We start from the raw sequence: 14566 nt of genomic DNA on the forward strand, positions 1-14566 counted from the left end.
GCGGACAGCATTACGAGTATAACTCGTCTGTTTCTGGCACAACTCGTCTGCTTTGAATAATTCTTCATTCCCCTTAATTGCGTTGTTTGACTCCAGCAGCTGTGCGGCGTTATTGAATTAAATATCAATTCGTGTGTCTCTCATTACATTGCTTCAAAGGTTTCTCCGAAACAGCGGCTAACCGCATAGCATATCAATAATGAAACGTTTCACAGAACAGGGGGCTTGCGATGCCGTACATGCGGTCCTCATATACAGCGGAGACGTGCTCATCCCATGACACCAGCTCTATGATCACATACTGTCTTTTTTATTTTTATTTTTTTCCACCTGCCCACTTCTCATTTCACTTTCCACAGTTATCGCTCATGCATTATTGATCAAGAGGTACTCCGGGCCTTGAAGCGCAGAATGTGTGCGGGAGAAACTTTTAATTTCTTTTATTTACGGCTTTGTGCTCAGAGCGCTGCCCTTTCCGCCCTCTTCCAGAACGGTGCAACTTTTCCTCCTTAAGTATTTGTTTTATTAAGCCTTATATTCCGATAATAAATAGTCGCTGTGATTACTTATTCATGGCACTTAGTGTTTAAGAAACTCTTTGTACTTGCAAGGAGTGTTTCTGAGTCCATGATGCAATTGGTCCATTTAGGAAACAATCATTCAAGTTCATATCAAATGCCCGTGAAAAATTTGGGTGACGTCAGTGTTGGGAATGGGAGTGAAGGACTGGCACGTTTACGGATTTCTGATTGTAGGGATTTCTACAAAGGTCTTCAGGAGAGGGCAGCATCATACACAAGGCACTAAATTGAGGGATTTGTGTTTTACTGCTGAACATCAAACTTTGCTGTTGTGCTCCAGGCACCTTTCTGGCTCACCAATCTGTCTTGTTGACATGGTTCATATTTAGTAGCAATCTGGCAAAACAACCATAATTTTTTTTTTAAATCACAGGGAATCCTCTAAATGATCATCAAACTTTGATGCTGTGCTCCGCCCACATTAGACGGTGTAGTTTAAAAAAAAGGTCACAGTTTACAACCTGCATGCTGGTCGGAGCAAAATGGGGGAAATGACCAAGCGGTGAGCACCTTTGCCTCACCTCTGGCCATGTGTCTGTAGTGTGCATGTGTCTGTACTCGCGCGGGCTTTGTTCATGAGCTGCCATAGTCTCTGAAGACTCAAAATCAATTTACCCGAGAAACAAATGAGGACAAGAATAGAAAATGGATGGATGGATGGATAGATGCAGTACAAGCAATGGCACTCACCCCCCAAATGGTTATCGGTACTTAAAACTAAAACAGATGACAAGGTTCAGTTTTATTCATGGGTCCTTGAAACGTTTTCGTGTGTTCTCAAGACAGATATGTTCCAAAAAAATGAAATGAATAATGGTAAAATTGGAGCTTTCCAATGGCCGCTACTGAGTGGGATTTTGTTGACAAATAAACAGTGACACGCATAACTAAATCATCATGGCTGAGATTGTTCGGGAATAAATGGGAAATAAATTAAAGTGATTTGGATACCTGTTGCAAAGTCGAAGGTGAGAACGCACCGCATATTTTCCCCATCGACAAAGCACGAGCAGTAGCCTGCCGTATAACCGTAGAACGAGCTCATGCTTTCGTATGAACGGAACAAGACTAATCCGACTCTCTTTAATTGCCTTCTCAACATCTGCGCACAGACGGGTGATGCAGATGCGCGCGGCGCTTGCTACACGACATCCCCGCCGCTAGCACAGTGGCTCAACAACGCCAAGCGAGCGCCTTTCCTTGGAGGGGAGCAGGTGGGGTTGAGGATGGGCACAAAGACGTGCCGTGAGACCCGGGCGGCGGCCATGCATGAAGCGTGCACACATCATCACATCATTGTACTCGTCTGCCTACTGCTTTATTTATCAGAGGAGAAAGATAACAATAAGGCTCAGTCCGCACACTCAAGCTGAGGTCTCAAATGCTTCTACTGTTGTTGTTGGAGTCAAATTTATTCGTACACTTTTGACACACCCTGAAGTCCGGCACATCCGCCCCTCTGCTTTGTATCCAAATGTCAATGTGCCATTTTTTTTTGTCCTCGCCGATAGTGATCCGAACAAATAAAATATATGTTTGTGCCATTTTGGGGCGAGATAGGCAAGACGCCATCTTGGCACGGAAAACTGTTGATGTATCAAGCCAGGCATACACTGTACGATTTTACAAGTGTTCATTTCAGAGTCCAGCTCGCAGTGAGTTAATTGCCTGCAACAGAGCCAAAAGCGATAGTCAGCGCTAACAAGTGAAGTATTGTCCACTTAAGTCTTGCAGTTGTCAGGAGCACACTTTCAAATTGTTCCAGAGTGCCAGACTAAATCAGGAAGGTGTTGCCAAGGCCTGTCAGTCAAGAATGCTAATGCTAACACTACACCGCTAACATTCAGCCAGTCTTGAAATCAAACCGCATGAGAAGAACAACATCCATGCTTTTCTGTTTCCTCCTAACTATCCTGATCCGGGTTTCTATCCAATTAAGTGGTTAGTCGGTGGCCATATTAATGATTATATTCACACCTGTGGGCAATTTAGAGTCTTCAGCAAATCTAAAAAGCAAGGTGTTGGAATGTACCATAAAGTCTCATCAACCTCTGATAGCTAAAACCAAAAAATGTACAACCGCTACAATCATCCTTAAATGGTGAAAACCCTTCACAAAAGCAAATTCTAGAGTTTCAAAAGTCTTTCTTCATCTTTTCAATAATGAGCAAAAGTTTCTTTTATTAGCTACCTTTTTGTGATGCTACAACAAAAGTGTGTTTCCTGGCATTTTGCAAGGGCTACAATGCACTTTTGTGTGTGTGTGTGTGTGTGTGTGTGTGTGTGTGTGTGCGCGGGGGTCCATTAAGATGTGAGGGGGGTGATGTCATGGCTGGCAGAACCCTCGTCCTGCTGTGTTTGCGAAGCCGAGACATGAGCGGGACAACATTGTTCCTTTTCAATTCACCCGCTCGCTTCCAGTCTGAGGCTCCGGTCGAGTGAATCAAAGTATAATTGGCGTATTTCCCATGTCGGACAGCTACAGTGTGGTCATTGAAGGGATGCAAATGACATTATTTGGGAGGCATTCACCGAAATAAACTCCTGGCTAATTAGTGCACTTTGTTTTGCTTGTGTGACCAACTGTGTGTACCGTGCAGCTGCTCTCTCGTGGGCTTCAAGGAGGTGGTCTGTTAACTGTGCTCGGGTTCATTTAGAGGACTAACTTCTTTGCAGCAATTCACGTGTACACTATACAGACAAAAGCATTCAAAACCACTTTTTGGTCAATTAATTTGTCAATCACACATCAGCCTGGACTTCCAGTTACCCATGAATGTTAACTGTCCATCTCAACAAAGACAGGCTGGGCAATGTTTTGTTGTTTCAACCCTTTTCCATACTACGTACCATAAAAAAACACATTCTCTCTTTCAAATAAATACTACAGAAACCACCTGTTAGTTTCGCTACTGATCTCTAGCTAATGATGCAAATCGTGAATTATTGCAGATTGGCGTCGACGTGAGGAAATCCAGTGATTTTCTGTGAACTATGGCACAGAATTAGCTCCCTATGGATAAGTGCCTCATTTTGCAGTCCAATTTTCATTTCCTTAATGTTGTTATGCATATTTAAGGAAGCAGGTGTCTCCATTTGTAGACGTAATTGCAAGACTGTGTGGGGTTCCAACTGTAGCTAAAATCAACGAGCAAACCAACAGCTGATTTAGTAAAGGATTAAAAATGGATCGAAACATCCGCTGCAGTGTGCTGTGTTCTCCATGTGTGAATTTAAAAAAAAATGATTGAGGAGAGAAAGGTTTCTTGTCCAAGTGTACGCTTAGAGAGGCTCCTTTCATTAGCTATGCTAATCTGCCTGACACGTGACCCCCGCTGCAGCTCGCTGGCTCCCCATTCGACGTTAGTTTTCTCTTCTCCAAATGCCAAGGTCCTCTCCTCCTCTTCTTCTTCTTAAGTTTCCGGATCATTGGCTTCGGTTGTTGCTTGTTCTCATAGCCACTGACAGAAACATGATGTGACTTGAGAATTCAAGACTCTTCCGGATGGATTGCTGTATATCTGACTCTACAGATACATTCTACACAGATGATTGTTTCAATCATTGACCTGACAGTTTGGTCCTGAAGGCACAGAGTAAAACTTTACATAATACAGACAATATATCTACTTTCTTCAAGTTGAAATATTTTGATCATTCATAGGTTTGACGCAGTAGGTTAACAATTTCAGTGATATTTAATGCATCGTGTTTTGGAGCATGTCTGAGGCAAAATTGAAAGCTATATTTTGCTCACACTTGGCTGAAACCAGCAGGGGCGCTGTTTCATTCACATACCTTGTTTTGTATAGAAGAAGAATGTGCTAACAAAACAGGAAATTGGAATTTGAACATCTGTAAATCATACAGACAGCACAGCGTTCTGCACCTGACATAGAAACAGGAGCCCAGGTCATTTAGTTAGCATGAGTATCTGCAAACAATGTTCAGATATAATATTTTAATAATTGATTTATTGTCGTGGAATAGAGTGATGATCATTTTCATCTGGAGGCCATTGAGGCAAAGTGGACACAGGCTTTGGCGATTTACTCTTAGCGAGTTTACTGTGTAAAGAGGATCAGGCTCTTCATTTTTTTTTACATTTTGTAGTCCCCTCCCCCTTCTACAATTAATATCAAATTTAGATTTTCTTTTTTCCATTTTCAGGACCGACATCTCAAGTTTTCTTTGTGATTTTAAACAGTACTTTGATCAAGGTCCGTGCTACACTCGATTGAAAATGTTGTTTTGGTTTTAAATAAAGTGGCCCACCATACACATTTTTCCTTGTTTATTGAAATACTCCCTGGCTTCATTATATCCATAAAGTCTCCTCCATTTCTGCTGTTTGACAAAACAGCAGCTGCTGCAATCAGCTAGCTAGCCTTCTAAGCTAACAATCATTATCCTTAATTACTGTTTTATTTTTTCTTATTTGTTTCATCTAACATCAAATTCATACAGCGGCAACTGGATCTAATTTGGGAGGCTCCTATTAGAGCATAATTACCACATGTTAGATGATGTCATTTACTCACAGATGATGAGGTCTTGGGAATGGCTAACCTCGGTCAATTAATATGATATACGAGTCGATGAGTGATATCGGAGGGATATTTGATATAACTCGGTTAGTCCAGAGGCAATGATTTGAAATTCCCTTGCCTGGCTTGAATGATGATGCCTATTTTTAGTGGTGTTTCTTACAGTTGTGATTATTTCTTTATTGATTTGTCAGCATCTCGGGGAATGGTTTTCGGCCTGAAATATATCCACCGGAAATGATAATCTGTCCCATTGGCACTCATGAGAGCGAAAGACCACAAGTAGAAGTTGGGAAGTGTGGACATGAGTTAAGATGTTCATGGCATTGTGTGTTTTCAAGGAAGCAGGTGCAATATGATGGAATTCACTCCAATTCCAAGAAGATTCATTCTAATTGCTTGATCAGTTTGGTGATGAATCCAAACTGCAGCTTGATTTTGGCTACTACAAGATTTGGCAGAGACTTGTGACAACCTTGACGTGGCACGGATACAATTTGAGACCCAAGAGAGGATGAAATAATCAAAATTGACATTTTAAGCCGTAATTATCGGCCCGATTTGTAACTAGAAAGAAATATGAAAGGAAACCTGTTTGTTTGATTTTTTTTTTTTTCCCGCCAGATTGTCATGACTTTTATAGCTCATCACTGCTCTATCTCGAATTACATCCGCCCAAAAAAGGACCATGTAGTAGACAATTATGTTTGTTGTTTGACGCCCACCACCCACAAAGTATACTTGGAAAAATCACAGTAGGAAGCAAAATTACAACACTGACTTGCAACTCTATAAAAATGAGCAGGTATTCCGCTTTTCTCTGCATACCATGTTGTTTTTCTCAGTGATTCCACTCATGCTGGAGCTCTCTCTCATCTGTCTCCACCCCCCCTCCCTTTTTTTTTTCTTTCAGGCTGCAAAGCGAGGACAGGGTTGAAGATGAGACCTCCCGGCCCTCTGCTGATTCTGCTCTATGTCACACTGTCAAAGTGTCTCAAGGTGGTCTCCAAGAGAGGCTCAGGTATTTAACAATCCGTCTCCACGGCGACAACCCTGCACTGTGCTTGCATATTGCTATGTTCTAATGAGCCCATGCGCAACTGTCTCGACTTTAGACGGGTGGTGTTATTCAAAGCTTTTGAATATAAATAGCATGACTCATAGCAGGGATTATTATGCGGAATGTGCCGCTTGATTGCCGTGTTCTTCAAGTTGTGGACGTTCAAGCTTCAGATCCTTTTGTTTCCTAGCTCTCGTGCCCCTTTGCGTGTCGGCACCCGCGGATTCAACTACGTATGGATTTGGGGGTTTTTTTTCCAATATTGTTTGTAATTTATATGCTGATTTTCATTATTCGCAGGCCTGCCCGGTTCACTTTGTATTTTGGCGCCGCTTGCATTTCAATATAGTGGCGCCTTGTCTTATGAGCACCCCAATTTGCGAGTCTTTTTGAGTCACACACACTTGCTTGGTCAATATATTCATTTATTTCGTTTTAGCTTGATGTCGTGAGCCAACATTGAAGTTGCTGTCTTGCATCAGATACAACACCGCTTGAGTGAAGTGTGAAAAAAAAGGAAAGCCACAGTGACGGATGCATTTACAGATGTTTATTGAACCAAACAAACAGTCGAACATGCAAATTCATAGACCACTTTGCTGAGGTGACTTCCTTGAAAGGCACAAACACAGCTCAAGTCCAAGTACCGCTGTGCCACTCTTTGGAATTTGGAATTAAAGTGGTTTGGTGACATTCAACCATCTGACTTGTGTCCAGAGTTAGCCTAATGTCTCCATTTGCGATGGTCCCTGCCAACATTGTCCCTTGCATACAAAATTACGATGAAGTGCGTGCGTGCCCGTGTGTGGGTGGATGTGTGCGACATAAGCCTTTTCAAGCGGGATTTTGGCCTTCACTCTTGATTAAAACATTGATTGAGTTATATATCCTTCCAGTTAATTATGTCCCCATTTAATTAGCTGACAAATTTATGAAAATATACAAGATAAAGTGGAGGCTTTTGACACAAGCCAAAGCACACGTTTTAATCAGTCAATTCCAGGAATGTTTTCGAAGGTTTATTTATTTATTTTTTGTTCAACTAAATCGTCTTGATGGAATGTTTCTACATATTTTAAATTGCATTGCTTAAATTTACTCACCCACTTACACAATCATGATAAGGATTATAACTATGCCATAAAATGAATCATAGCCTGACCAAATTTTCAGTTAAAGCTGTCAATGACACATTTGGAAACGGCAATAGGCTCCACAATATAGTTTTAATAGATATTATTTTCTCAATCCACGCGCCTCCATTATTCTCATTTTTTATTGTGAGAATGCTCGAGGCAATGTCTTTTTGAATCCTACAAAAGACCACGTTTTCCTCCAAATTCCTATGAAAAGGAATATGATTCTTATTAACGGGAATATCTTTTCATTGAAATTTTTGGCACAGCTTCTTAACCCTTTCAGGGACAGCGGTTACTACAGTTGGCCGCTTACAGGGTGCATGAAAGGGTTAAAGACACATCCATGATATCATTTACAGATAGTTGATAGGTGTTGCATTAATGTTTTGTATATTACTGGCCTTCATGGCAACAAATGAAAGGCATTGGGTTTGAATTGGCAGGTGTGAAAAAGTGTCATTAGCTTGACCCGCCTCAATCTGCAGTGAGTGACAGCTCCCAAATGATCCAATTTGGTAGCGATTGGGTCTCCAGGGGTTAACGTCAAGTCATTTTGCTTTCTAAATGCCAGTAAATTGAGTATCAATTGGCAACAAATGCAAAGGTCACAAGAAAAAATGAGGAGCAAAAAACAAACCAAGAATGAGAGGTTTTGGTTTAGTTTTCATTTTGTTTTTGTTTTTTAGCCCTTTGAGAAGACCTAAACTCGGTGAAGCAGTATGTGGCTTATTGCTTGAGGTCATTTTTGATGCTCCCTTTTCCAAATTAAAGTGAAGAATTTTATATCTATAGCTAGCCTACGTATGTATCGAGCTAGCTAGCGATGTAGCGAGCTAGCAAGCAAAGCGAGCGAGCTAGATCCGTCGCAAGCTAACTATTCGGACTTTTACGGCCTCTATTAAATTATCTTCAAGAGACCACTTCTGGCTTCTTACATGCACCTGGGGCAATGTCATTTATAAGCAGCTGTTGCCATTTACTCAACGAGTGAGGTTCTCTGTCAGGAAATGGGAAAATTATTGTTCCCTGCATTGTCTATAGAGCATTCCTGAGCTGATGGGAATGCTCGAATTCTCTTCTCATACAGAATTGCAAGACCAGCTCAGCACTTCTACACCATGAATAGTTATTGCGCAAAGATCAGCGATGAAGGCCAGATTGGCCCTCAGGAGACACCTTTTGTTTCATTGATATTCTTCCCCAATTTCTTTATATGGTCCCAGGATGAAGCGTACGAAAGACAATTCAACTTGAAGTCAGAAAGCTTGCACCTGCATTACCGCAACTTAATGAGTTTGTCAAAGGTTTGCAAGTGTCTCTCATTCCCTCAATTCCAACACTCGGATTTTAATGACCACTCAGACATCTCTCTTTTTAATCATCCATCCATCCAAACGCAAGTTTGTTTTCCTGAGAAGCCATTTCAGAGAATTTACACGGCAATCCAAAGCGAAACATTTCACTCAACATCGGCTACTGCACTCAGAAAGCAGAAGGGCAACAAATGCATAATTTATGCATTTCCACAAACACGGTCTGACCTGGAAATGGTGTTCTCCTCCTCAAAGTCAGTTTGGAAGTGCACGAAAGGTGTGAGATTTTACAGATTCGACACCAAAAGCATTGGAACCTCAATGGTAGAACACCCTTGATGTCACACGAATCAAAACTTGAAATGCTATCATACTGCTTCAGACAACAAAGTGTATGCAGAAAATTGGTGAAGATTGAACGACTGGCTGTGTCCTATGTGTTGTCTTGTGTTATTTTTGTTATTTTGACTTCAAAATGGCGCCGCGAGAGTGGCTGCCTTTCCAGCAGCTCCTATATTTTGTTATTCTACTTCTTACTTTCATAACTTTGCTGCTGTGAATTGGGAATTTCTCCATTGTGAGACTAATAAAGGTTTTTCTTATCTTATCTTATCTTATACGTGACATCCACGACATGATTTTAAATCTCAACGCATCGGCTCCCCTCTTTCCAGATTTAGAGATTCCGCTGCACCTCAAAACTTTAAAAAAAATTTTTTTTAATGAAATGTTCTAAATAGAATGCTGGCATAACATTTTAAATGCTCGATAATGGTAAAAATGGCTACACGTCAAGAGATCACTGAAATTGAAAGTGTCCGCAGTAAAGCCTCTCACGCCTCATGCCTGGTATTTCCTTTTGTTTCATCTCTGAACATAAAAAAAAACATGCAAATCAAACTCTTTTTTTCAGGACTTTTATTTGAAAGCGCATTTGTACCACGACGGATAACATATTTGTTGCAATATTAGTTACCTTGTGACAATCACTCGTTTTACTCATCTGTTGTGTGAGGGTGCCGTAAGACAACATATTGAGTGACTGGAATGCAACGCCATGTTTTAATTTGAACCATCGTTTGTCACGGTGTCTCCGTACTTAACTGGTTGTTGCACCTGAGTGCTCGTGTGCTGCTCGGCTCACTTCTGTGGAGGATTCCCATCTGGATTAAAGTCAAGGAAGCACTTCAGACCAATCAAGCCGGTCCGCTAGGTTTCTCGGTCAACTACTGATAGCAGGGGAAGTCAATAAAATCACTAGCTCAGGGTCAAAGTTGACAGTGTTGCTTGGCACTTTGAAAGGCTTCTCTTATGTTCGGAACCAAACCGAATAATGTTTTGGGATCCCAGAAATGCAGGCACGGACAAGATGCGATAGTAAAAAAAAAAGATTTAAAAAGTTTAAAAATGTTTTCAGTCAGAGCACGCATGCGTTATTGTAGTATTTGGCTCTTAATTTGAAGGGATGACTTTGCCATGGCAAATGAATGGGACTCGTGCTCTACGCTCCTCAGCATTATTAGTCAGTGACAGATTGAGCAAATCTGCCGGTTGGCTGTCCATGTTTAAGATGAAGCGTAGTGCTAAAGGAGATGAATTGGCTGATAAAGCCCCTGGTGGGAGATTGTTTTCTGGTTCAAAGGTTTTGGACATTTGTCTTCATGTGCCGCATGTGAAGGAGATGGAGTGGCCGGACTTTCACGGCCTCTATTAAATTAACTTCAAGTGACCACCTCTGGCTCCTTACATGCACCTGGGGCAATGTCATTTATAAGCAGCTGTTGCCCTTTACGCAATAAGTAAGGTTCACCGTGAGAAAAAGGGGACATTATTGTTCTCTGCATTGTTTCAACAGCATTCCAAAGCTGGGGGGAATTCACCCATTCTCTTCCTATACGGAATTGCAAGAGCAGTTCAGGATTCTCTCTCGATAATAGTTATTGTGGAAAGATGAGCTATGGAGGCCGGATTGTCCATTGGGAGACATGTTTTGTTCCATTGATATTCTTCCCCGATTTCTCTATAGAGTCCCAGGATGAATCGTACGGAAGATCATTCGCCGCCAAGTCAGAAAGCTTGCACCTGCATTACTGCAACTTAATGAGTTTGCCAAAGGTGCGCAAGTGTCTCTTATTCCCTCAATTCCAGCTCTCGGCTTTTAATGACCAGTCAGACCTTGCGCAATTGGATATCAATTGGCTTAGATTGGCTGCGCTGGTTTGCGATTGTCCAATTATATCTGCACAGGCTTTGCATGTTCCATATCAAAGACTGGATTTACCCCGCAGGTCAATTCCCATTTATGGCTATTTAGATTTCTTTCCAAGCGAGCCTTCTCACTGTGCTTCCATTACCTGAAACACACTTAAACAACGAATCAAGTGTCAGCGTTGGGCAGTCACAACCCAGAAGTAGTTAAGAAGGCGGGTGAGTTTGAGATGATCCTAACTGACTTTGCATGAAAGGCGAGTTATACTTACAAATATGGAAAATTTTGAGTGTTCAAGAAATCTTGGCTAATTACAAACGAGACACATTTGAGCAAGAACATACTAGAATTACGAGCATGACTGAACATATGCTACACTCGAGATTAGATGCTATATATTTTTTTTAATCTTCTGAGCTGGAATTGTGTCACTTTGAAGCATGTCGTAAAGATCCTTCCTTAAAATGCTGCTGGCCATCCATCCCCCCCTGAGCGTGGGACCCATGCAGGGAAATCTTCTCCTTTCCTCACTGTTTGCCCCGTCTCAGCCTGATTAACGCCCCCTAGGTACATGTTAGACTTGATAATCCTCAAAGTGGCATAAGTAGGCCAGCGATGGCACAAACACTGTCGCTTAAAAACCAAACATTGCGGTGCTTTATGCCCCCGGTGCCGAGACATCAAGATGAGCACTTTTAAGAAAGCTATGATAGTAGGAGCCAAAACAATTAACTGCTAATCAAGAGCTAGCATTCCTCATGACATACCGTGGTGTTCCTCGACATCAAGCAGTCACGGGATTTGACAGCTGCATATTGTAAACAATATCATATTGTCCAAAACAGTTGTAGAAGTGCCTGAAAACAACAACATGGATTCGATTCAGTGGCTCTGGTGATCAGTACAAAATGACATGCCCCGAAAACAGTCACTTGCGTTTCCATCAACATGCAGGCTCAATAATGACTTTGGCAACTTTCCCTGATAAGAATATATTAATACTCATAAAAAATAAAACAAAAAAGCAGCCCAGAGGTGGTGGTTGTTGTTTTTTTTAACATATTTTGTCACTACTGGTAGGATGTGGAAGGGAGGATTCAAGAGATACAAGGGTTGAGTCAACGCCATTTTCGCCACAGGCTGATGAGGTTGATAAATCATAAATTATTATTTAAAAACTATCACTGTAAATGTAAATTATTTTATTTAAAATTTTTATGGTTTAATTTCAAACCTCACTTTCACTTGACTTACACTGCAATACATGGCTAATAATGGTATTTTTTTCTGAATTAAAAAAGTCAATTAAATTATGCATTTAATTGACTTGAGGATACACGTTATTTTGTTTTAAACTCCCCTTTTACATTAAACAGATTATTTTATATCGGTGGGAGTAGTAGTACATCAATAGATGAACATATTGAATGGGGGAAAAAAAGGAATAGGAAATACTAAATCTTAGGAGGAAAAACAATAAACTTCGTATAAATCATGCTCAACAGACATCAGAAAAAGTCATTAAAAACATTTTAAGTCCTCCTTCGCCCTACAATTTCAGACACAATCTTTCTTTTTTTAAATTTACTAATGACTAATGACAGCATGTTAGCAGAGCAAAACTGTCACGGAATTGCCAACACTCCACCTTAAAAAATAAACAAAATAGTTTTACTTTTGACTTATTGAATACAGGTGGGGGTTCATTATTCAACATGTCCAGGCCTGCATAAATTTAGCCGCTACCCGGGAGTAAATGCAATGAAAGGAGAATGAGACAATTGGTCAATGCCATAAATTCTCTTTAGCCATTAATACGTGTCATTTCGCCATGAATCAGTGCATGGGTGCCAGGAAACGTAGCAACTTCGCTTCAGAGGCTCGTTCTGGTGGCTATCTGACAGACATAAGCTATCAGGCTCCATCCATCAGACTCTCCATCACAGGCTTATCTGCCCCATTCAGACAAGGGTCCGCCTTTTGGTTGGAGCGCTACAAAAAAAAAAAGAAAAAAAACATTAATGAAACCAGACATGGGCTGTTTAAGTGAGGTCCTGGTCATTCTCAGAAACCCAATTACAAGTTTGCGACAGCTTCACTGATAAACCTTAAATTGCTCTTCCTTTGAATGTCCTGAACTGTTTCCAAGTGTCGGATTGAAAAGATGAATGCTGGAAAGGCCTACGTGGACGAAAGACAGCAGTGACGTTATATATGTAGCAAGACAGCAAATTCGAGTATACTGATATATACTGGGCGGCCCGGTATCCAGTGGTTAGCACGTCGGCTTCACAGTGCAGAGGTACCGGGTTCGATTCCAGCTCCGGCCTCCCTGTGTGGAGTTTGCATGTTCTCCCCGGGCCTGTGTGGGTTTTCTCCGGGTGCTCCGGTTTCCTCCCACATTCCAAAAACATGCGTGGCTGGCTGATTCAACACTCTAAATTGTCCCTAGGTCTGAGTGTGAGTGCGAATGGTTGTTCGTTTCTGTGTGCCCTGCGATTGGCTGGCAACCGATTCAGCCTACTGCCAGAAGACAGCGGGGATAGGCTCCAGCACCCCCCGCGACCCCAGAACAGAGGTTGAATCGAATCATCATGCAGGGTCGTCATCACCCCTCGCTCATACCACCTAGCCCTTGCCAGGATGTGAAGCGGCAAATGTGCGGGATTAGTAATTGGAGGCCGCCTCCTTTGCCCTCCAAGCCTTTCCACCTCAGCTGGCCTATACAGGGAGAATAGTATAAAGAAAAAATGGCAACATGATTGCCCCGTCTATTTATGTATTTCATGAAAGCAGCAGACAGTACACACCAGTGAACACATCCAGGGCCCGCTCGCGAAGAATAATAGCTTTTAAACACAGGCTGCAGGGATGAGTGAATAACTCATGCGCAAGAATAGGCTGAGTGTCTTACTGTATGTGTGATGTTTGCCAGTCAGTTCAAAGAGTACATCAAGGTTTTTTTTCCTCAGAAATGTTATAATTGCCTTCCACCCATTTGCCGTTTGTTTATACTCAGACCAAAACCAAGTTTAGTTTTAAAAAAAAATCGCTTCGGTGCCATTTTGTGGTCAATGAACTATGTTGACATGAGGAGAGTAGATTCTTTTGCTCAGGCCATAGCCTCGTCTAACATCCAAAAATGTTTTGTTGCCATCTTGCAGCATCGATAGGGAACGGCTAACCTTGGTATGTGTTTCAGTGAACGTTTCGTTTCAGTTTCAGTGTTCTCGGATTTCTCCAGATCGTGATATGTCAGTGCAGCTTATTTACAAAATACTCCACACTGAGTTCTTCCATCATTGAATTAGCAGTTAGGTTGGCTGAAATATCCATCTGGTCGCAACACTTCAGCTTTGGTCCCGGTCGTCATGGCGATGAAAATTGTATTCATCAATGTGCTGGTGAGTAGGGTGAATCATGTTTCATTTGTTTGAGACAGAACTGTCCCACCTACCAACCAACGCCTTACAAGTGGGTGTTACATTTCCAAATGCTCCTTTGTGCACTTTCCTATAAAAACATTGAATAAAGTAAACAGTGACCAATGTTAAACTGATTATATAACAAGGATTTAGTACAATCAAAGTGGAGAAAAAAGGGTGTTTATTTTGCAGTGAAATTGACGGATTTCTGACATGTTTTTTTTTTTTTTTGGGCGGCTCTGATTTATGCACAAGGCATCCCGGAAATTACATTTTAACACCCAATTATTTC

The 14566-nt window shown here is 41.5% G+C and overlaps 1 protein-coding gene across 6 annotated transcripts in view; it reads left to right on the forward strand.

Moving 5' to 3' along the window:
• The window catches only part of il1rapl1a (interleukin 1 receptor accessory protein-like 1a), a 193700-nt gene that overhangs the window by 33308 nt on the left and 145826 nt on the right, over positions 1 to 14566 (forward strand). For all 6 annotated transcript variants that reach the window (XM_052082247.1, XM_052082246.1, XM_052082248.1 and 3 more), the window contains one exon: positions 6042 to 6149. In XM_052082247.1, the coding sequence (XP_051938207.1) occupies positions 6068 to 6149 (82 nt within the window). In that variant the 5' untranslated portion in view covers positions 6042 to 6067. The remainder of the gene's footprint in view (positions 1 to 6041; positions 6150 to 14566) is intronic.

The sequence above is a fragment of the Hippocampus zosterae genome, chromosome 12 (assembly GCF_025434085.1).
Source record: "Hippocampus zosterae strain Florida chromosome 12, ASM2543408v3, whole genome shotgun sequence".
In the NCBI taxonomy this organism is placed as follows: domain Eukaryota; kingdom Metazoa; phylum Chordata; class Actinopteri; order Syngnathiformes; family Syngnathidae; genus Hippocampus; species Hippocampus zosterae.